The sequence below is a fragment of the Rhamphochromis sp. 'chilingali' genome (assembly GCF_963969265.1).
Source record: "Rhamphochromis sp. 'chilingali' genome assembly, chromosome: 4".
Lineage (NCBI taxonomy): Eukaryota > Metazoa > Chordata > Actinopteri > Cichliformes > Cichlidae > Rhamphochromis > Rhamphochromis sp. 'chilingali'.
In genome coordinates, this window is record NC_137948.1 from 1,005,001 (window position 1) to 1,028,455 (window position 23,455).

The 23,455-nt window shown below is 49.1% G+C and overlaps 2 protein-coding genes across 5 annotated transcripts in view; both read left to right on the plus strand.

Annotated features, from left to right (window-relative positions):
• The window catches only part of meis1a (Meis homeobox 1 a), a 30,334-nt gene extending 21,904 nt beyond the window's left edge, over window positions 1-8,430 (plus strand). For 2 of the 4 annotated variants that reach the window (XM_080879184.1, XM_080879186.1), the window contains exons 9-13: window positions 955-1,031; window positions 5,425-5,483; window positions 6,764-6,853; window positions 7,111-7,225; window positions 8,035-8,430. In XM_080879184.1, the coding sequence (XP_080735310.1) occupies window positions 955-1,031; window positions 5,425-5,483; window positions 6,764-6,853; window positions 7,111-7,169 (285 nt within the window). In that variant the 3' untranslated portion in view covers window positions 7,170-7,225; window positions 8,035-8,430. The remainder of the gene's footprint in view (window positions 1-954; window positions 1,032-5,424; window positions 5,484-6,763; window positions 6,854-7,110; window positions 7,226-8,034) is intronic. The other 2 variants (XM_080879185.1, XM_080879187.1) reach the window with 2 other exon arrangements.
• Window positions 8,431-11,219: 2,789 nt separating this feature from the next.
• Window positions 11,220-23,455, plus strand: etaa1a (ETAA1 activator of ATR kinase a). Its single transcript, XM_080879177.1, has 6 exons — window positions 11,220-18,910; window positions 19,413-19,544; window positions 20,034-20,104; window positions 20,198-20,310; window positions 21,050-22,476; window positions 22,588-23,455. The coding sequence occupies exons 1-6, from the start codon at window positions 18,754-18,756 to the stop codon at window positions 22,692-22,694; spliced, it is 2,007 nt and encodes a 668-aa protein (XP_080735303.1). The 5' UTR covers window positions 11,220-18,753; the 3' UTR covers window positions 22,695-23,455.

Consider the following 23,455-nt stretch of genomic DNA (forward strand, 5'->3'; position numbering starts at 1 on the left):
CGAGAGACGGCCCGGCTCAGAGGGAAGCTTTATCCCTGTAATCCCGCAGAGCCCCACAGAGCCCCACAGAGCCCCACAGAGCCCCGCAGAGCCCCACAGAGCCCCGCAGAGTCCTGCAAAGCTCTGACTCTGCTACAAACCTGCCTGTCACTCAGTCGGCCTCCTCTCTGGATGAAAGTCCGGCTTTACAGAAGTGTCGACTGGTGAAAGTCAGTGACAGTGTGGGGCTCCATCATTATGAGTCTAACCTGGAACTGAGCGTGCTGTCCCTGCTGGTCTGCACATCTGGGTGTCTGCAGACTGGACCGAGGGTGGTGTTAGTGGAGGTGCTGCTCTGTGGGGCCGGGCATTATTTACTGTTCATGGCGCTGCTGAACCTCGTTAACATGAACTTTACATGAACCCCCACCCGAGCCCCCGGCGCTTTATTTAAAGTGCTGTTTTCCACAAACGTTGCTTTGAGACATTTGGCACAAGGTGAGCTGCAGACAGCCGGGACGCCGTAACGTCTCAGAGACACATTTTTCACTCACAGCATAGAAAACAAAAGAAATATTAAAACTGAAAAAACACCGTCCACACCTGCAGCTGCAGGTTACAGAAACTCAAACTTTACATAACAGTCACTGAATCTTCAGAGGATCTGCAGCTCAAACACCGGCGGCCGTCTCAGGGATTATTTTCTGTCATTTTTATACGTTTATCTGCAGACGTCATGTGTTTAAATCCAGCTGATCAGCTGTGATCAGAGCGTGTTTCAGTAAAAATCTCTCTCTCACACACACACACACACACACACACACACACACACACACACACACACACACACACACACACACACACACACACACAGTCTGATTAACAGTAGTCCCAGGATGCTTCCTTCTCTAATCGGCTCACTGCTTCCTTGTTAATTGCAGCGCACTAATGTTGGCGTGTTTTGTCCCCCTGCAGCACCCGTACCCATCGGAGGAGCAGAAGAAGCAGCTGGCTCAGGACACCGGCCTCACCATCCTGCAGGTCAACAACTGGTGAGTCACCAAGCAGTCGCAGGTATTTATGGGAAGGCTGACCTTTGGCCCCACCCTGAGCCTAATGAGGTGGGTGGGGGTGAATTCCTGCTGAGTTTCCTCGTCTCCACTCTCAGGAGGATGGAGGTGCTTAGTTTGAGAGCTAATTGGAGCTCTGAGGTGGAGACCTGAGGGATGCTCTGCTGGGAGTATGCGTCACCTGCACCTCACCTGTGCTAATGTTGCCAGTAGAGTGAATAAATGTCCGCATCCACGTCTGTTTCTCCAGCACAGCTGCTCTGTGCCCAAATAAACTCGTCACTAACAGTAAAAGTCTGGGTGTCGAGGAGAGAAGGCAAACGCAGGAAGCTAGGAGAAGGATGCAAGGAGAGAAGAAGGAAGTGAATTCACTTCAGTTTTATTTACACAGCACCGAATCACAACAACCGTCGCCTCAAGGAGCTTTATACTGTAAGGTCGACCCTACAATAACACATACAGAGAAAAACCCAACAATCATATGACCCCCTATGTGCAGCACTTTGGCGACAGTGGGAAGGAAAAACTCCCTTTTAACAGGAAGAAACCTCTGACAGAACCAGGCTCAGGGAGGGGCGGGGCCATCTGCTGTGATTGGTTGGGGTGAGAGAAGGAAGACAGGATAAAGACATGCTGTGGAAGAGAGACAGAGGTTAATAACAGATATGATTCAATGCAGAGAGGTCTGTTAACACATAGTGAGTGAGAAAGGTGACTGGAAAGGAAACACCCAGTGCATCATGGGAATCCCCGGCAGCCTACGTCTATTGCAGCATAACTAAGGGAGGATTCAGGGTCACCTGGTCCAGCCCTAACTATATGCTTTAGCAAAAAGGAAAGTTTGAATCTTAAAAGTAGAGATAGTGTCTCCTGAATCCAGACTGGAAGCTGGTCCCGAGTGAAATGCACGGCCGTGAGGTCACACTGCCTCCGGTCCCGTTACCTTGGCAACAGTTACAGTTTTTTACAGACGCTAGGACACATGTCTCAATACTTAGGTCACGTTTGCAAAACTCCTCACACAGTGAGCACAACAGAAGTCTATGTGGGCTAAACTGAGGACCAGTTATCATTGTTTTGGCACAAAATGCATTCAATGACTACATCTCTCAAATTTCATGAATTATCTTCTCACTCAGACACAACAACTGCCAAAAATCTTTGTACATACAGGACATTTTGCATGTGCTTACATACTGTTTTCAAAAATGTTAAACTTATGGCCAAAACAATAACACAATGCAAAACTTGAAAAGAGCAAAATCCAACAGCAATATTTTATTGAAACATATTTTAAATCTAAAAATGCAGTTTAACCAGCCACAGCTGATTCTCATTGTAGATGAACATCTACACAGGTGTTACTCCTTCAATTGTTCAACTCCTTCAATTCTGGCAGCCAGGAGATTCTTTCCTAGGTGTGTTGCCCTAGATGACATAAGATGTGATGTGGATGAGAACCTGTGGCCAAATGGAGAAGACCGAGTAGATTAGCATTACTATTGTATGTGTATCAGTGGATGGTGTGTATACAAATACTTGTATTTTGGGATTACTTAGTGCAAAAAAATAAAAATACATAAACAAATATTAACGAATTCTGCATGATGTCTGATTCATTCCAGTAACATATATTGAAATTATAAACAGAGATGTGTCCTTGTTTTACACAAGGAAACACTGTGTAATGCTACATGTTGTTAGTGTTTTTTAGGTCATTGTTTTGTGGGTGACAAAGTGTGTTTGTCGGCTGTCAACCTTTGCTAGTGTTCTGGAAGAATGAGGTTATTTGAGACCTGAATGAAGTGTTTTGGTAGTTGTAGTGCATTTTGAATGTGAAATGAACTGCTTTGCCAAGCTGACGGTCAGTTAGGAGGGTTGTGTGAAGAGTTTTGCAAAAGTGACCTAAGTATTGGGAAATGTGTCCTAGCGTCTGTAAAAAACTGTAAATCTGACACAGCGAGCGTGAAAGCTTAAGTTTAATAAAAGGGCGTCTTCTCGCCAGGCTCCAGTGATCCTCACGTCAAAAACAGGAAGTCGAAAATATCCGATTACTGTAGAAAAACAAAACCAGCCCCCACCACCTCCGCCTGTGTCGCCATCCCTCCAGTCAGAGAGGCCACGCCTCACACAGGCGAGTTATGTACACACCCCGCACAGGGTGTGAGTCTGTGGGGCTGGCTCACTGCTGCCTCTGCTGGTCGTCAGAGGAACTGCAGGCCTTCATGTTTCAGCCCGTCAGGTTGGCGTGTGTATTCGTGTTTTATGAAACAAAAGATAGAAACAGGGTCTTCTCTCTGATTTGTGTGTGTGTGTGTGTGTGTGTGTGTGTGTGTGTGTGTGTGTGGTGTGCAGTTGGTGTAAATGGCATTTTCATGGCAAACAGCTGGACTGGTTTATTTAAATACGCCCTTGGTGGTGGGGGGGGGGGGCTGACCTCAAAATGACTCCCTCAGTGGGCGGAGCTTCTACATGTTTTACAAGCAGGCGGTTGGGGAGTGTGTGTGTGTGTGTGTGTGTGTGTGTGTGTGGTGATTAATAGATCTGCTTTGTTTAAACACTGACTGTACAGAGCGGCCCGAGCCCCGCCCCTCCCTGCCCCTCCTCGCCGGGCGGTGGGGGTCAGGAGGCCGATCGTCCTTCGAGGCTACGCCCGAAGTTTTCATTATTTCAGAGAAATCCGGTTCTGGTCTCGTTGTTTTCCTCTGGCTTTAAATGTGTTGGAGGCAAGAAACAAAATGGCGGCCTAGTGCTGCAGAAGGATTGTGACCACGGCCTCGCACGCGGTCCCAGATGTAAGACTTTCAGTCGCCCCGGCAGGTCGGTTCTGGAGGTCTGAGGAGCAGGAAGGTGGATGGTGTTTCCTGTCTGAGACTTGGAAACGGCTCCTAGCAGGTTTTTGAGTGCGCCGGTTCCAGCGGCGACATCTTTGTGGTGATGGGGCTCGCGGTTCCTGTGGGAGCGTACGTCTTCTCTGCAGTTGACCTATGCAGAGTGACCATGTGACCTCTGTAAGAGGCCTACCACACCGTTGGACCATTAAACTCCTGGGTCCTCACTCTGTGCTGGGGGCGGGTTTTCAGCACGTCTTTGTCCCTCCTGTCTCTCCCGTCTCGCTCCTGATGGAGGATTTTTCCCTGCAGGACTCAGTAAGATCAGCTTTCATCACTGATCCTTTTCTCAAAGACACGCAGACCTGAATGTTCACTGACACTGGATGACGATCCATTATATAATCAGTTCACGAGAAGGTTAAGCATACTCCTCCTCACCTACACGTTCTTTGTTCTCAGCCTGGCAGGAAGGTGGGGAAGAGGGCGGAGTTATGTAGTCCCGGGCGTGTCCAACAGGTCGAAAGGATGTGATGTTTGCTACTGAAGGTGAAAAGGGTTTTAAATTTGTGCTTTTAACAGTTACATTGATGCTGCGATTATTATTTCATGTGCTGACTCGATGAAAAGTGGAGGACTGGCCCCGCCCACAGTGTTACCTGCTGCAGAAGATACCTGGATACCTGCATTTCCAGCATGTTTCAACATTTCTGAGAGGAGATCATTCGTTTTTTCTTTGGATGTTGACCAAAACCAGATTTACCAAAACGTCCAAATGAAACCGTGACGTCGGAGTGATCTGAGGCTGTCGGCCGAGCTGCGCTGTGCAGTGCGAGCGACGTTTATTTCCTGTTTCGTGTGTCCTGATGAGCTCGTGCAGCCTCGTGCTAACGGGCTGACTGACCTGGAAATATTCTCCCCCCCCCTCCCCCCACCGCGTACCTTTTTCGGTCCCCCAGAGGACAGCTGTGGCCTTTGTTTTTCTGAAAAGAACCCCCCCCACCCTCCTGTTGAAATGGTCCCTCCCCACCCGGGGCTCAGGGTGTAGGAGGACATAAATCAAGCAGGAAACCACAGAGCTTTTACTTGGGGGGGGGGGGGCTACATAGGTCTTTAAGTTGAGGAAGACCAGAATGGGGGGGAATGACTAATTGGAGTAGCTGGGGAGGTCACAGGAGGTGCCGGGTCGGAGGTCACGCATACCAGGATGATGGCTTTAAGAGTGTATTTAGGAGACGTTGCCAGTGCTCGCCGACGGCTTCCCATTGGTTAATCTCCAGGAAGTGATCTGATTGATTTGTGCTGATCATGTTAAACCGTTTATTTGCACAGTAACAGGTCAGATGGACCCAACTTCTGTAACACGCCTGCATCGGGGCCTCGATGTTCACGTAAATGACGGTAAAATTTAAACCAGTGGACGAGTTTCCAGTGAAGCCAGTTTGAGCTGCTGGGTGTTTAAACTTGACCTGAAGCGATTTATCAGTAACGAGTTTATTGTTGTCGTTAAAAACAAACTCTGACTTCTTTTCTTTGACTTTCAGGTTCATCAACGCGAGGCGGCGGATCGTTCAGCCCATGATCGATCAGTCAAACAGAGCAGGTGAGGTCTCACAGGTGTATTAGCGGCTGTTTCGTTTCCATTAAATCAGAAACTCCTCCAGTATCCGTGCTCTTCCACCGTGTCTGCGTGAGCTTTCCAAACACCCGACTGGGACTGGAACGCCAGTGGAACTCGCTCCGCGTGTAAGGCGAGCTGAAAAAGCGGCGTCTCGCTTGGTTCCTCGGAGCGTTGGAGCGAGCAGAGAGGCTTAAACTCTGAATGGCTTCTAAACCCCGGCGGGGTTAGCTCCAGACAAAGACACTAATCGCTTTGACCGACCACTCCATTCAACGTTTGAAGCCGGGATTAAAACAAATAGGAGCCCCGGCTACAGTGGAGCTAAAGTCCTGTTAGCCTTTTGGCCCTTGAGCTTTCTTAGCATTAACCCCGCGGCTGACTTCCTCACAAAGGTTTGGAGACGCTGCTGAAAGACGGCGGTGAGAAACAGCTTCAGCGACCGAGGCCGATTCCACCACGAGGACCAAAACCTCTCCGTTTGTGTCCGACCGATGGCCCCCCCCCACCGCGAGAACGTCACAGCTGCTTTAACAGATGTGACGTTATTCGAACACGTAATGCAGTGATGTGATGTTACATTTCCTTTACGTTTCGCCTCTTTTCCTAATACAGCACGAGTGAAAACAGTCGTATGATATTTGGAAGCAGTGGTTTTCTATCGATTCGTGTTTTTACCCCACAGCAGAGTGAAGGAGGCTTTCATGTGAAGCCAGCTTTTATTAGAAGCAGGCGCTAACCTCCGATTCCACGTGTCCTCGCTGTAATTGGAGCGCGCTTAGCTGCGCACAGGATCGCTGCAGGATCTGCTTCTATTTTGCTCTGTTAGGAGATACAGCGTGACCCGCTGACGCAAACCCGTCGCTTCCTGTAACCAGGGGCGCCACTCGTAAAGGGGGAGGCGCTAACGCAGCTGGCCTCAGATGGATGAACTGAGGGGAGGCAGTCAATCACATAAAGGAGGATTATTTTGGACTGTGGATCATGCAGAGTTACTCTGCACAGACTGTAGGTGTAAAAAAAAAAAGTGAACATTTTGAGACTAAAGAAGATGGGCGGGAAAAAGATCACGGATGGACCTGATTGGCGCTCAGGTTCTCATGTCGACAACTGTAATCGGCTTGATTTTTCCTGGTGTTTGCGTGTGGACCTGAACACGCCTTTGTGTGTGGGTGTAAAGTGGAGGCTGTGGCGGTGTCAGTGCAGGCCGGCCGACGGCCTCGGCGCCCTCCGCCATTAAAACGAGCTGTCGTCTCTGTCCGCAGTGAGCCAAGCGCCGCCGTACGGCCCAGATGGCCAGCCAATGGGAAGCTTCATGGTGGACGGTCAGACGCCCGTGGGAATCAGACCGCCTGGTAAACACACACAGCTTATGCTGCTGTGGGTTTGATTGTGTTACATTATTGCAGAATCTGCACATTGAAATCAAAGTTTAGATTTAACACAGAGAGGACGGCTTATTGTGAACTGAGCTTCATGCAAAGCTACAGTCACGCTGCAGAGATCAGTCGTGGCTGATTTCATAGTTTCAAAAGCTTTTATTTACAGAGGAGCTGAAGGAAGGGGGCAGTGCTTTCATCTGTGTGTGTGTGTGTGTGTGTGTGTGTGACAGGTCCGATGGGTGGTGTAGGGATGGGGATGGGCGTGGAGGGACAGTGGCACTACATGTAGCACCACCGCCTGCACCCTGCAGCCTGAGGAGGCGCCCGGCGTCGCAGGAAACCACCGTGAGTGACGCCACACAGAGCCAGCACTTCCTGCATTCTCTTCAAATTAAAGGCGTTCTAGTGTTTTCAGTGGACCCTTTGCTGCTTAAAAGGGCTTTTAATTTGAAAGAGATCTTTAGACTTTCTTGTAATCTGGATGTTTGAAGTGAATCTGCTGCTATAAAGATGTGACAGAAACACCCACAGCCTCGGCGCTGGCGGCACTCAGCCGATGTCAGTATGTCGCTCGCTTTGGATTGATCCTGAACGGCTCCAACAGCCTGAGCTTCATCTCCTCTCAGCACCTCCTCACTAATTAAAGCCAGTTCCCTCTGATTAAAGGTCAATGAATCCTCTGAGAGCCGCTCCACGTTCAGTCTAATGAACTGATTGTTAGCGAGAGGCGCGCTCATCTCTTTATTTGATTACACAGAGTCCAATTACTCTGTAAGCAGTTTTTATTATTAAGCAGGAGGGAGGGAGGGGGAAGTCAACGAGATTTTCTTCTCTCAGCTTTTACTGACGATGCAGCTGTCAGTGAGACACACACACACGTGTGTATTTATATCCTTGTGGGGACATCTCACTGACATGCTTTTCCTGGCCCCTCACCATCACAAGTGAATGCCTGACCCTAAACATGACCCAACTGTAACTAAAACCACATTTTGAGTGGCCTTCAAACTCGTGGGGACCGCAAAGCTGTTTTTCCCCACAAGTATAGTAAACACACACACACACACACACACACACACACACACACACACACTGGTTCCTGAGGCTACGTCGGGCCTTCCTCCTGATCTTGACCCTCTGTGTTTCCTCTGCAGGACTCTGATCAGGTCTGCAGACCCCATAGCGTGGAGCGGGACCCCACGCCTCTTCACCTCCTGCCCATCAGCTCTCCGCCCTGTGGGCGTGGCCTGATGAGGAAACACCTGAGCTTGCCTCTGTTCTCGGCGGGCCTTCTCAGAGTGCTCCACGGACTAAAAAGAGAAACGTGAGGTAAGACAGTGATCGTGAAGGCAAAGATGAACACTGTCCACCGCGCGTTTCTGGATTTGATCACTTCCTGTGATGTAATCTCCCAGAACGGACAGATCTGCAGCTCGGCTTCCTCTCTGCGCTCGCTGATGGACTCCTGAAGCCGTTTGCTCTGCAGACAGACAGTTTTGGACCATAGACCCCCTGAGACCTCCCTCTCCGTAAATAAAACTGATTCTGTGGATTTCTGAGTCTGATTTTTGACTCCTGCTGCGTTCGGTGCCTCACTGAAATAAAATGTCAGCGCTTCAGTTTTTTGTCCAGCTCAGCTGTGACACGTTTCTATCCAAGAGGAAAAAATAACAAATATTCACTTTGGGAAAAAACTGAAGTAAAAAGATGAATAAATTGAGAATGAGACTTCTTTTAAGGTGGAATGAAAACGTATTTTGAACTGCAGGTGACATTCAGCTCCGGTGGATCAGGTAAACAAAGATGTTTAACTGCACATGTAATCCTGAAATATGATCATGTGATTCCTGCAGCCTCATCATGCAGCTGTTTGTCTGCATGATGAAGGAGACTTGTTTCAAAACGTGAGTGTGTAAAAGGCCGCCTGTTAACAACAACAACAACAACATTGAACGTACATTTCAACAGTTGATGGTCAAAAACAGGAGCTGTCATTTATTCCTGTGTTACTGAATCGCTCGGGTGTCGCGAGGAGTTTTTATCGGCAGGAAAACAGATTAAAGTCCAAAATTTCTGCCTTCCTCCGACGCCTCAGTGAGCCTTATGTTTCACACCCCTACCATAACACACAGTCCCACAGTGTGCTCTGCGACCCCCTGGTGGGCTGTGATGGTACTGCAGGTGATCCCCATCACTTATTCACAATAAATGAATTTAAATTGAACAAGTTAAAATTCTTAATTTTCCTAAATTTAAGTGGAAAGAAATAGAATTTCAAATTTATGCTTTTGTGACGTTTGTTCATGTCGTAGCATAAACACATCAGCTGCTCCACGCTTAGCCTGAATCACACAGACTCACTGGGATTGGCTCCAGAAACTCAAATATTTTTGTCTTTATTGATATTTTAACAGGAACTAGTGACACAAAGGCTCCGGGTTTAAAACCGACTGACTTCCTGCTGTTCTTCATCTCTGCCCTGTTTGGTTTTTAATGCTGAACTCGTTCATTAATGATCCGAATGCATCACAGCGAGACGTCCACAACAAGCTCCAATCAGCCCGATTTATGACTTCATTCAAGTTTCATTCACTATAATGTTTTAAGTTGTGTTTCGGGCGAGCATCACACGGTTTCTGTCTTTAAACTGGTCTCAGATCAGCGTTCAGTGTCCCGGCCCTACTGCGTCGTTTTGGCTCCACGTTTCTCTTTAATCTCGATTTTTTTAAAGTGAAAAGGCTCCAGAAATGAAAATTCATCGTGTTTACAGCTCATCCTGATATTTGAAAGATTAGCTGTGCCGGTGAGCCCCGCCCTTCACCCTATGGGGATAGGCTCCACCCCTCTGTGACCTTGTAGAACTGCTTCTGACCTCGATTAAACGTGAAGTTTGTGCTGTTTGGTTTCTGTGCACAGAGCTCGGGTTGATCTGTTGGTGTCCCGGAGGCGGAGCTTTTCCTTGGCTGCAGTCACAGTGTGAAGCTCCGAGTCTTCGTGTCTTGTTTGCGGGTGTCGCTCAGCTCAAGTCACTCCATTCGAATCGACGCTCCGGGAGGTTCAGTGGCGACGCCTTCAGCAGGCCTGATGGGAAAGATCGGCCCGTCTGCCATGGAGAGATTTGTCCCCCTCGTGGATCTGCTGCCCCACTCTGGGAGTTTTCTACATGTGCCTCATTTCAAAGGCGGCTGACACAAAAACAAAATCATTAATCTGCTTTGGATCCTCTGCGGAGCTTTGACTTCAGATGAGTTGTGACTGACAGGCTCCATGGCACGCCCATGTTTGACTGCCATCTTAGGGGATTGTGGAAACTGCCTTCATCTCTGCTTTTAAAGAGAAATGAGTGATTAGTTGGCAGCTGTCGAGCGTCCGTCTGAGGATCCAGACTCGCTGTCAGATGCACAAAGAAGAGCCGGGACGCGACGAGCTGACGGCTGCTGGGAGCGTAGCTGGGAACAACGGCGAGAGGTTTATTGTTTATCGGTGACATTTCCCACAGACGAAGCAGACAGTGAATGCATCATATCAGATGTGTGACAGACAATGTTCAGAAAGTTCAGAGTTCACGTTCGTGGTGACGGCCAAAGTCAGCGGGGAGGTGACTGCGCTAGCTCCACCCGAGCTGGACCTCTGGGCCGTGTTTGTGCTGTTGGAGCCTTTTAATGACATCATGTGACCAATCATATAGCTGCCGTGAGGTCACTGTACTAACAGACCGTCCAAGAAAGCAGAGCTCCGGGATTGGTGTAGACTTAGATAGTAGGATTCTGATTGGATGTTACTGATTGGCCGGTATCTGTGTCTGTGGATGATAACAGAGCTTCCTGGCATTAACTGTGCCAACCTTTGGTCCAAATATGGTCACCAAAGACTGATGTCACAGCTACCACCATCATTTACATACAGTCTATAGTTCTGGTATGTGTGAGCACACAAACATAAATACGTCCTGTGCTCAGATGGGAACGAACCGGAGCACTAACAAGGTTCCTCCAAACACAGTCGCCTCGGGCTTCAGTCCGAGGAGACGTGAATCTTCCTCCCTCAGCAGCCTCCCCCACACTAAAACCCTCCCCCCTCCTTCCAGCCTCCTCTGAGCGAGCCGACCTCACAGTTGGATAATTTATTGCCTTTAATTAAGCGGCTGCTTCAGGAGGGATGAAATGCGTTCCTCTGTGTTTGGGGCAAAAGGGGGAAGGTATTCAGTGTCTCGCAGAGGAACCAGAAACTCATGGATCCTGGTTACTGTGGGGAGGAAGTGGGGAGGGAGGGGTCAGTTTACCCCGACTGGACAGGAAGTCGCTTATTAGAGACAACCGACCGTTCACCTGAGAGCGCGCTCAGAGTTAGAGCACACATCCTGCAGTCTGTGAGGTCAAAGGTCATTGACACAGCTGAAAATACTCATAAAAAGTAACTAAAAATTCTGCTGATTAACTCATAAAATAAAAGTATCCATTTTAAACAAAGTCTGCTGTCAGGCCCACCTGATGGGTGTGGAGGCGGAGCCACTAAATCGTACGCACCGTACCTTTAAATCCTTAAAAAGAAAGTAGTCCCGGGACGGCACATACGCTAAAACGCAGAACAAAAAGTGTTTTTTCCCCGAGCAGAGAAGCGCTCAGATCCACCTGTGCTGAGGTTCTGCTCTGTGGTCCGTTACAGTCAGAGACGAGCAGGAAGCAGGTGAGGGTTTAGGGGCGGGGCTACGCGGTGATGGATAAGTCATTATGTATGGGTGTGGCGGATCCACCTGCTCTTCGAGTCAGCCGGAGGTCGCTCGGACTCGGGTGATGTCATCTTTTCAGACCGCCCCGACGCAGCTGGATGACATCAGCGACCACAGTCGAGCTCGAGTTTTCACCTTTAATACCGAGATGTTCACGCTGAGGGAAAGCCGCCATCTTTGATGAACCTCTGGGTTTATTTCCAGGCTTTATTCCCCCCTCACGTCTCCTTCTTGAGCCTGCTGGAACTTTATGGGCCAACTTTAAACTTTTTAGCTTAACTGGAGCGAAACAGGACGTTTCCCAAAGCGCTTCATTAAACTGTCGTTTTCCAAAACAAGAATCACGTTGTTTCTCAGAGTGACTGGAGGGAAGCAGAAGGAGAGGACGCGACGCTCTTCACCGTCAGACCCACAGTCCTCTGCTTCTCACTGTTCGGGCAGAACAGGAAGACGTTTGGACCGACAGCATAGCGACGGCGCCTTCTCCAGCTTCTTGTATTTCAGTCTTCGATGGAGGTAACAAAAGTTCGACTGAACCCTTCAATGACCGTGTCTGTTCCACGAGTCCCACGGCTCGATTTCCATTCATGTTTCCAGGTCCCTGTGACCTGACGTAGCTCCTCCGGTCTGAGGGCGCAGCTGGAGGATGTGGTGGCGTCAGGTTTTCATGTCCTGACTCAGGTCAGCCAGTTACAGCCGAGGCAGAACGAGCTCAGGGCTTCCCACAGGTCCGTCCAACATTCCCTGTTTCTGGAGCAGCGCCGGATGTTCGGCATGAAGACTTTGGCTCAAAGGAGGCCTCGAGACAGGGTCAGTCGGCGAGGAAAGAAGCCTCGTTGCTTGGTTTCGTGTTCTGTTGGCGCTCGCAGAACTGGAAGCACACGCTCAGGCTCTGCTCTCGGGGAGTCTCGGCCCCCGAGAGCAGAGCCCAGCCAGCTCTCACAGACCTAGAGTCCAGGACTCTGCACTGCGTCATGGTCTCGTGGCTTAGAGCAGCCTTTTACTCCACGGAGGGTGTGCTCGTTGCTCAGGTGGTCCCTGTTATCAACCACCAGGAGCACCTGTCCTCTGACCACCAGGTATGATGGATGTGTTTACTGTGGAACAATGAGCAGCACACACAAATGTCAAAATGAAACAGGAAACATAAAGATGCAGAAACGGGAGACGTAACTAAGGAACAGAGGACACGACGGCCTGGAGAGACATGGAACGAAACAGGAAGGGGACACGAGACCTCGACAAGACAACACGGAGACAGAAACATGACGAAAACCCCACAAACATCATCCCTGTCACAGCATCTTACAAACACTGGGAACGATTTACCTGCTGAGGGCTCAGGTGACTGCGTCTGGTATGAACATCTGTCTCAGCATCTGCATGCAGAAAAGAGGAACCGGAGCGTCTCCTACAGAGCACACCGAAACCCACAGAACCCGACCTCTGACCTCTGCCGGGTCAGCTCACAGCAGAGGAGCGGTTCGTCGTGTCTGCGGCGCTGGTCCGGTTCTGTTGGGTTTTACATGAATCGCGCCCGCTGAGCTGCATCTGTCTGCGGTCGCTTTGATATTTTGATGTCAGTTTTCAAAGGAAAGCATGAAGAAATCTTTTTCTTATTGTTGGGAAGAACACAAAGTTCCACGCTGCCCCCGGGAATGTCTAAAATCTCGTCTTCTGTTTGCGTGGACACATCAGACAGGAAATGCCAAATCCATACTCATAAATCCACACCCTGAACTCTGAGGGTACAGGCGACGGCCGGCAGGCCCAGCAGCAGGTCTGCGCCTGCAGCTGAGAGCTGCTGGTCGTGTTAAAGAAGCACCAGATTCTCTGAGCGTCGGCCTGCCGACCTTCAGCTCGCAGACCTGTGAGCTTTGGATCAGTCTGTCCAAAGATTATCACTGAATCATCAGTTATTAATAACCTCTGGCTCTCTTCTGGAAACGTCCTGCACTCTTCTGCTGACCGAGCTGAGACGTTTATTCTGGTCTCTGAACCGTTAGAATGAACAGCTCGGCTCTTTGCATCAAAGCCTCGAACGCGTTTGATCCAAAACGAGCACGAGTCCGTTTTTTTAACATGAGAGAGTTTTATGGTCTGCAGATCTCCCACAAAGTTTTAGAGCAAACTCGCAGCTCCTTTTTCTCTGAGGTCTTCATCAGGATCGAGCTCACTGTGACCCTGCAGAACATTTCCGCACAGCTGCACGCCGCCTCAGGTCGGCGCTGACACTGCAGGCCTGGGCCGGGGGGCGTCGGTCCAAGCAGACAGTGATCGATGGCTGAGATTAAAGAGCGGCATATCTGGCACTGCCCTCTGAAAGCCCCGCCAGCGGCCCGGCTCACGTTTCAAAGCGCCGGCTCAGGCCAGAGAGCCTTTGAGGCCGCGCTGATGGTAAAAGCAGGTAGAGCGCTGCTTCCTGCCGGCCTCAGCTCATTGAAACGCTGTGTTTTCTTCGCAGCAGCAGGGTTTTCTAATCACACACATGAAATATGGCGCATATGTGAGTGTGGCTGCGGGCCAGGCGGCGGGCAAGCCACCGCTCAGGTTTCACCTCCGTCCACAGCTGCCGAGCTGGAAACAGCCTCAGACTCAGTGTGCTCTTTTTACACGCTTCACCCAAAATAATCCCTGACGGAGACATTTTAGCTTTGAAGGTGACCTCTTGGACTGCAGCTTTGCACGAGTCACCGTTCAGAAGTAATCCTCGTTAGTGTGATTAACTTCCTCATGCTGAGCATGTGTCCCAGCAGACGGAGCAGCAGCAGCTCAGTGTTCCTGTAAAATGAACTTTGTGTGGCGGAGGCCTAGCGCTCACCTTAAGCTCCAGCACTGCGCCGGCTCGTCTCGGTCCGGCTGGGGTTCCACTTTTCTGGATATGCTTGGTGTTTCCTGTGTTTCATGTCTCCTGCTGTGATCACAAACCTGACACTCATAACTTCACTCATAACAGTTATTACTAAAGTCGTACCATTCACAGTCTCTGAGCTACGTTTGGCCATTACACGAGCTGAACTTTTCTCCACCAGAGGGCGACGTTTTACACGCTGCTGAGTTGAAATTTTTTCATGTTTCTGTCGTCCCCTCGTTTCCTCAGCAGCACTTTCCTCTTCTCATCCTAAATTAGAGCGTCTCCTTAACTTTGAGCTGTCTGCTTGAATGAGGCTCGCAGAGAGTGGTTGCACCATCTTGTGGTAAAAAGTGGTACTGCATGAAAGTACAGCCCAGCCCTGTTCACCCTGTGATTTGGCTGATATCGCTCCAACATGTTTGTTCACAGTCTGCTGAGGCTTTAATTTTGGACTCTTTGAAACTGTGATTAAGCTCAGGATTTAAAATGTTTATCTTTATATTGACCTTAATTCATTTAATTACTTTTTAAAATGAAATCCCATTTACAGTAGCGGTTTTTGATACGGGCGACATCGTGGTGGGGGCGGCAAAAAGAAGTTGCTCGTACTCATGCTGCCCCGACATCAGCCAGCGCATTTTGGGGATGTCACAGGCACCGATCGGTTTTCTGTCGCCCCTTTGCTGGGAGTAAGGGCGCCCTCCGTTTGCGAGCTGCGCCTGCTGCTGGCGGCACAGGGAGGAGAGGGCGGGGAGTCTCTGGCTGGAGCAGCATCTAATAACCAACTCACAAAATAAAACAACATAAAAACAAACCAACAAACACGAAAACACCAGATATCATGATACAGAGCCCTCGGTGCGCCTGCGCGCTGCTGAAGTCAAAGTAAACTTTATTGTCATCTCCGCTACAGACAGTCCAGCATATAGAGAGACGAGACGACGAGGCTGCAGTTACAGCAGTGCAAGTAAACAAATAATCAGTGTTGGGACTAACGCGTTATTAGCTAGCATGACGGAGTTTCTATACAGCTGGGTGGTGCTATGAAGTTAATGAAGTTGCACTTTATTTTGTTCATAAGTTATTAGAGTTGCCAACCGTCCCGTCTGGTATTCAGAGAAAATATTACGCATTTCTTATTGAGGTGAAAAGGAACAGTTTGTCCCGTAATTCAGCTACAATGAAAAAGACACAAAGCTGCAGTTATTCTGTGTCTTTGCTGCACAGCTGCCCCTTCTCCTCTCATTCTCTCCCCTCCCTCTCCTGTTTCTGCTTCAGTCATGAAACTGATCAATGATCAGCTGATCGGCTCTCTTGTGTGTTTATCGCCCACTTTGCGCCAGAAAGAGGAAACCAGCGGATGTCGCGCTAAACAACAGCAGCACGTTTAAGCTTGATCAGCTGTTGTTAGAATTTATTTAATATTAATTTCTAGTATCAGCTGATGTTTGCTGGAGCCACAGCTGTAAAGCTGCTGGTCATGATGTCGGTTTGGTTATCTGGTGAGAGGGAAACATGAAGATGAAACCAGGAGATGTCCTTACTGAATCATCAGAGCTGAACAGGTGATGGAGAAACAGGTTTACCTTTTAGGTGACATGGATGAGTTGAAGTTATGAACTGTTTCTGAGAGACAAATAACACCAGGATCCTTTTCTATGTAGCTGACAGCTGGTAACTGTGCAGGGGCGGGTCTAGCAAACTGTGGCCAGGGGGCCAGGTAGGGTATTAACAGGGAGAGGGGGGCACAAAGAAAGACTTTTCTTTCTTATTCTCATTTAAAATGTCTCGCTTTTAAAAAATAATTATCTGAATCTTACAACAAACGATTGATAGATTGATGCATATATACCATCAAAACAGTGAACATCACTGTCACAACAGCGTTTGTTTTCATTCAAAGGCTTTATGATTTTTCCTATAATGGCGGCCGGTCTCTAGTCAAAATGCCCGGGACGATTTTCTGTCCCAGTCCAGCCCTGTATGCAGCTCATCTGCAGTCTGGTGTTACCTACATCTTCCTATTCAGAAGGCAGAATTTCTGAGTTCTGAGTACAATCAAATCACTACGACTGCAGTTTTTGTGTTGGATGTAAAAGGCGCACATGACTCTGTGACGTAGGCTAGAATCATGGCAGCAGTCAATGACGGTCCAGGCGTGGGATTTCTCTCGTGGAAATATGCACAGTATCTTTTCCTTTCTGTTGGTAGGTGGCACAGTGCACTGTGGCAAGTAAGCAAGCTAGAAGACTGGCAACGTTATGGAAGCAACACATTAACAAGAGAAGTCTGAGTAAAACCAAAGTTACTTTCCCTAGTAACTAGTTACTAGGGAAAGTAACAAGTAACTTGAAGTAACTGAGTTACTTTTGAGAGAAGTAACTAGTAATGTAACTAAGTTACTAATTTAAAGTAACTTACCCAACACTGCAAATAATAAATATAAGAAGAGTAAGAAAATAAATCTACACTTTAGGACTCGGGGGTAAAGGATCAATAACAATTTAAAATTTACAGTTTGATGATTTAAAGTCTCACACACAACCCGTCGAAAGGGGCGGGGCCAGCTGCTTCCAAATAGAGCACATTTCATTCATAATGTTGTAAATCCAAGCCCATCATGTATTCATGATTTGAATCCTGGGTTGTGTGAAATCCCAGAAATCAACCTTAGACAAAGTGAATCTGTGAACTGTGTGTTAGGTTATGTTGTGCTGATCCTCGGGTTGGGGGACTTGTGTTCATACTGGAGGGCAAAATGAAAACCAAGATGGACAAAAACAGTTCAAAGCCATCAGGAGGAGAAACGAGCGAAAGAATCAGGTAAGCAGATGTGTGATTGGATAAATAATCAAGAATATTCCAGAGTAGAAAAGAGTGTGTAAAAGGCTGTAACTACTGCAGGGTTTACAGTGTGTTAGATGGAGGAGTTGGACATTATTGTTGGGAAGAACACAAAGTTCCACGCTGCCTGTGGTGTCATTCAGTGGTGCATCATGGGTAATCTCAGTCTCTCACTGCGCGTGCTCCTGTGACTAGCCAGCATGTCATGGAGTGGATGGGAGGTGTTATCCATGATTGTCCTTATCTTGGACAACATCTGCCTCTCAGACACCACCCTAACCATCCAGCTCCATCCCCACAACATTACTGGCCTTATGGATCAGTTTATTTAGTCTGTTGACGTCTGTGACTCTCAACCTGCTGCCCCAGCATGCAACAGCATAGAGGATCGCACTGACCACAACAGAGATACAACAAGATAACATTAATTAGTAGTGATAGTGAAAACTTCTGTTTACGTTTGTTAGTCACTTGATGATTTATGATGGCTGTTTGTTGCATACACAAACAGAAGCAGACCCCGAGGGTGGAGGTGGAGGATCCATCAGTGCTGCTGGAACAAACCTCCATCCTCCTCTGCTGTGACTCACAGCTGCTCCGTGTGTTGGTGGGTTTTATGCAGAGTCTGAATTCAGATTCATCACAGAGAGCAGCACAGCAGGGGGTGATGCACTAATTCTTCCTCTGGGGGATCCGAGGAGGAAGAGGAGCGCTGCAGCTGCAGACAAAAACACACACGAGTCTATCTGACTCTGATTTAATGAAGATGTACGGCTCCTGTGCCTGTCTGAGAAGAGCCCTCTGCACCTGAAGGGCTGGTGGTGTCGGAGTAATAAAGGCTGTGAAACGTGCAGTGATGTGGTGGTTCTTCTCACCTCTGCTGCTTTAGAGCTGATTCAGAAACATGAGTGTCACTTTATCTCTCATTTCCAGACCTCTGATTCCAGAGCTGCTCGAGCCAGGAATGAAGAAAAAACTAACTGCAGGGTCAAATTTCAACGTGTTATTATATCATATAACCGCAACATAAGAGATAAATCTACAAGAGTCTAAAGTCACTCTTTCATGTTTTAACTTTAATAATGAATAAAATGTAGCATTAATTCAAATATACGTATAACTCTGCCACTCAAATTAAAATCTGAATACTTAACAAAGTTTTAAAATACTACTTAAGCCTATCTATGTAAAAATGTAAAAAAAAAATTAAAACAAACAAAACAAACATAAAATAAAAGTAAACACTGCAATGTTCCGTTTCCGCATAGCACTGTTGCTCTTGAACGCACCACCGCAGGGAACTCTGGGAAGGAGAAAAGATGGCGGGACGTTCAAAACCTCGGCGGGGCGTCCGAATTTACAGCCTGAAAAAGTGACGCTCAAAGAGCCATCCGGCGACACGAACCGTGGCTGCCCCGGCTCTCACCCGGAGCTCGGGCGCTGACCATGAGTGGAAGCCGGCTTAAACTCGGCCCTTTGGCCGCTGTGATGGGCACCCCGCTGGAGGAGCAACAGGCGGCTAAACCGAGAGCAAACCGCCTGAGCAGGAGCTCCAGACAGAGGCTGGGATCTGAGCAGGATTCCCCGAGGAGCCAGCGGGCAGGTGAGCAGCACCTTTCTGTGCCTTTAGTGTCGGTTTACCTCCTCGAAGCCGTTTTCTGTGACCGAACAACCGCTCTCCTGTTTGGACAGCGCGACACGCCAAACTACATGTAAATATCTGCAGATTTAAGGTTTTCTGAAACATTTCACTAAAAATCGTTTTCTGATTCGTGACAAAACGTGTGTACAGCCCGGAGAGCTCACACTCTGCAGTTCGGCTAGGAACAAGTTCCTCAGCCTGCAGCAGTGTGGCTAAAAACCAAACTAATATAGTTGTTTGTTGAACTAACCTCTGCCTAAACATTTGCGTTATTGTATCTAAAACCACATTAAAAGCTTTGTCTGCAGGTTCACACAGTGAAACTCCACCATCACACTAACAGAGCGCTAACGGTGTCAGTATCCATCACTGCCCCTTGGACCAGATTAACAGACGCTACTTTAAACTTCAAATGTGAGACGTTTACAAAGCTGACAGAAATGATTTTCATCCTTTGGTCCAGAGTTTAAGACCCCCACCAGAATCCCCAGGTTCAGACATACAGGAAGTGTCTGCGGCGAGTCTCCGCACAACGAGTCCGACTTTCAGCAGGACATCATCTGGGACGCCACCTCCCCTTCGCCAAACAGACGCGGTAACTCCACACTGTATATAAATGCCACTTGTTTTGCACATATTCAACTCTGTATATTTTATATATTTTATTATTATTATTATTATTTTATTTTATTTTTTTACTATTTAATTTGTAAAAATGTGTATACACACACACACACACACACACACACACACACACACACGTAGGAAAATATTTAGTATACACATCCAGAAATGCATATACTATTATATATTGTACATATATTTATTAGTTTCAGGTTGGCCATTCTTGTATTTTGCTCGTTTGTGTTGTTGTGTTTGCACATCTCTGTTGCTTGTGGGGCTCGCACACAAGAATTTCACTCGCATGTGCTGTGCCAGTGTGCCTGCACATGTGATGTGACAATAAAAAGTGATTTGATTTGATTTGATTTTAACGCGGAGTCAAATTTGCTGCTCTTGTCTGTGTTTAATGCGCTTTGTTCCACGCTGGACACCTGAACTGTGATTCTCTCGTTGTCCGCAGGTAAAAGAGGAAAAACGCGCCCAGCCGGAGCCGTGAGCATCTCGGAGATCGTCAACAGGATTGCTCCAAAGGTCAGAAACCCCCAAAACAAACACACCAGCCACGGGTCGCAGCAAAAAGCATCTTGCTGTTAAAGCTAACGATCGACTGTACTGACTTTGCAGCACGGCAGACCTGAAGACACGGACCCGACGTTACAGCAGTGGATCGGAGACAGCGCCGCCATCCCCTGCACGCCAGACGTTCAGCTGCCCAAACCCAAGAAGAAGTCCCCGAGGTGGGTTCAGCTCAGGAGACTGGCGGGAACGAGCCTCAGACGGCACGCTCCACCCCGCCGATGTAGACTCGGTGTGCCAAAAGAGGAATTACATCTGTTTTTATTCTTTACTGAAAGTAGAAAATCAAAGAGAGACACGAGACAAAATGAAAGAGAAACTTAATGAGAAAAAATAAAAATAAGTTAATTTAAGGTTTGTAATAATACAAAAAAGACAGCACAGCCCCTCTGCAGGCTTCCTTAAGTTGGCCAATCAAAAGAAGGGTTTGGGAAGGGCCTTAAAGAGACAGGAGCTAAAAGAGCCAGTTTCAGACAAAGGAGGATTATTTTGAACGGTGGTTCATGCAAAGCTTCTCCAGATAAAAACACAAAGAAGGAAGTTTTAAAATGATTTGGCTGCAGGTAGAAGGTGTGACTGTGAACTGGATCATAACACAGAACCAATCAGGAAACGGCGCTTTGCTCACGGCCCGAGACCAGTGCACACGGCCGCTACAGACGGAGCCATGTTCACATCAGATCAGATTATTGATCTTTAAGCTCACAAATGCTACGACAGGCTTAGTGTTATTTACAGAGGTCCTCGATAACAGCGGCGGTTCAGCTGCACAGGTGTGAGGAGCTCTGACGTTGGCCTGACAGGAACACATCGTCAGCAGGTCTCGGTCCATCACAGCACATTTACTGCATGTGAGTCTGGTTCCGACTCTCGGTGAGCTTACGTTTCGTTCTGTTGCAGACCGAACGCCGTCGACGACCTGCTGAAGCTCGCCAAGCAGTTTGACTTCAACATGTTTCGTCAGGATGAGGAGGAGGCGGAGGACGTGCACCAGCAGAGCCTGGAGCTCCTGTCCGAGGACATCCTGGATTTCGAGAACGGCGTTGAGATTGAAGTTTCTCCCTCACTCCCTGGAAGCCGTCTGCCTGCTGCGAGCGTTGTGGCGGGGACGGGCGTGCAGCTTCTTCCAGATCAACACGTGGACGACGATCTGGATTTCCTCTTCGATGGGCCGACTCAGTACGTGAGCGGGAACCTGAGCCAGGCCTCAGCTCAGTCACAGGTCAAACCTCCCAGAGAGGCTTCTGGGAAACCGTCCGTCTCGTCACGCGGCCCCACTTCAGCCGTTTCCACGCTGCACGGCAGCGGCACGTCAGCCCGCAACGACTTCCAGGATGACTGGGGAGACGACGACCTGCTAAATGACTCTTTGGTGTTAGAGATGACGCAAAATCCTCTGAAGTTCGCTTCTCCGAAGCTCTGCTCGACCCAGAAACCTGCTGGCCAGGCGAGATATCAGAGGGAAGCTGATACCGCCGTCAGGCTCGGCCAGTCTGCCGCACCCAAAGTGGAAAAGGAAAACGTCAGGCCGAGAGCGACGTTCCTCCTGGAGCCTAATCCTGCTTTCTCTGTAGACAGGATCCAGAACGCACGCCGGGAGGTGGGCTACAGCTCGAATCCCGCCGGTAGAGACGCTGTGCAGGGCGGGGCTTCGTCTCGGCATGCCCGGCAGACCTGTTGGTCCAACTCGGTGAAGCTGGATCTGCAGAAACCGCCGTCTGACCAAAAAAGGACTTCTGCCGGGACCTGCCGGGCTGCAGCATCACAGACTACAAACGCTCCAAACTTCCCACAGAAAGCTGGAGTTTCCTTCCACAGCGCGCCGCCCGCCGACGGCGACTTCCTGGATGACGACCTGGACGCTTTCTTCCTGTCAGAGCCGGTCTGGGACGACCTGGCGGACGATGAGCTGCTGTGTGAAATGTGTGAGGACCTGGAGAGCCAGATCCAGGGCATGGCTGAAAAACGGGCTCCTCTGATTGGTCAGATTCCCAACCACAGCGCAGCTCTGTGGCCGACTGGCAGAACCGGACGGGACGACAGGATCCTGCAGCCAGAAGCTCCTCCCCCCACAGGTACGGGCAAAGCAGCCGGCAGCTCATTGGCCGGTGGTTCTGCCTCCAGCGTCGCCGTAAAGGTGAACGAGACTCTGAGGTTCACGGGAAAAAAAATGGTGTCAGGATCCACGGTCGAGTCGGCCTGTCTGCAGGAGAGCAGGCGGGTGCAGTGGACCGCCGCGCTGCAGAGAGCGCCGCAGCAACACGCCATCAAAGACCAATTCGCCTTCAAGAGGCCGACCGACCCGGTGTCCACGGCGACCGACGACGGTAAGAGCACTATCGGTCGTGGTGAAGTGAGCTGCGTGTTTGTACGTGTGAAGCGGTTCCGTGGCTTCGGTGCTGTTTGCGTGACTCTGACCGATTTCTCGCTTTCTGCAGTTCGGGGGAAATGTTCGCCCGCGGAGATCGAGCGGAAGAAGCAGCAGGCGATGGAGAGGAGACGGCAGCGACTGCAGGCCGCTCAGAACCTCCGAGATGTGACGTGACCGACCCGCGGGGATGAAAGCTGGCGGACACGTGGGCAGCAGCTGCTGCTCTGATTGGTCCGCCGAGGGTGACTGATGGTCTCTGTGTTGGTGTGTAGCTGACGTCACTGCGTGTGTTTCTAATTGTTTCTGTATTTTTGGTTCACAGTAAAATATCTGACGAACTTTGGCGTCCGATGTAAAACTAAAGGTTTCAAAAGGATGTAGCTTATCTGCACGCCAGTGCGCGAGGCTCGCGCCGCATCACAGCGCCGCCGGGCTTCTCGCGCTCGCCGTGTTTTTAGCTGCGCAGGAAAACATCGTGTGGACAATCGTTATCACAGACCCAGAGAGGACTGAAACCATCCGGCTCATTTCTACCTGCTGAACTCTAAGTCGGACTCACACCTGAGCAGGTGATGCTCAGGTGGAGGCCCGAGGCTCAGCTTCCTCCTCCACCTCTGAATGCTAACAGACGGATGAACAGCCAGCAGCTATGAAACAGCAGGAAGTGACACGCGAGGGGAAGTAATCCCCACAGACTGTCTGGGGAAGCCGACCGGAGAGTCTTCAAACGCCGGGAGTTTAGTTCCCTCGACTTCAGCTTTTAACATTTGTTCACATTTTATTGAAACATTTTCCTTCGCAGACGGACCGACGTGTGCGCTGCAGGTTTGACCTGCAGATTAAACTGGGGTCCATTTTTAACGTTCCTGTTTCTGTGTGAGCTCTGCTCTGTTCAGATCTGAATCTGTGCAAAATAATAAAAATAACAAAATAAA

Bases quoted from the DNA above. Each gene is read 5' to 3' on its own strand.
- etaa1a (XM_080879177.1), top strand. From the start codon at position 18,754: ATGAGTGGAAGCCGGCTTAAACTCGGCCCTTTGGCCGCTGTGATGGGC. The intron at 20,105-20,197 runs GTCAGAAACCCC...CTGACTTTGCAG, and splicing joins TCAACAGGATTGCTCCAAAG to CACGGCAGACCTGAAGACAC. The intron at 22,477-22,587 runs GTAAGAGCACTA...CGCTTTCTGCAG, and splicing joins GTCCACGGCGACCGACGACG to TTCGGGGGAAATGTTCGCCC.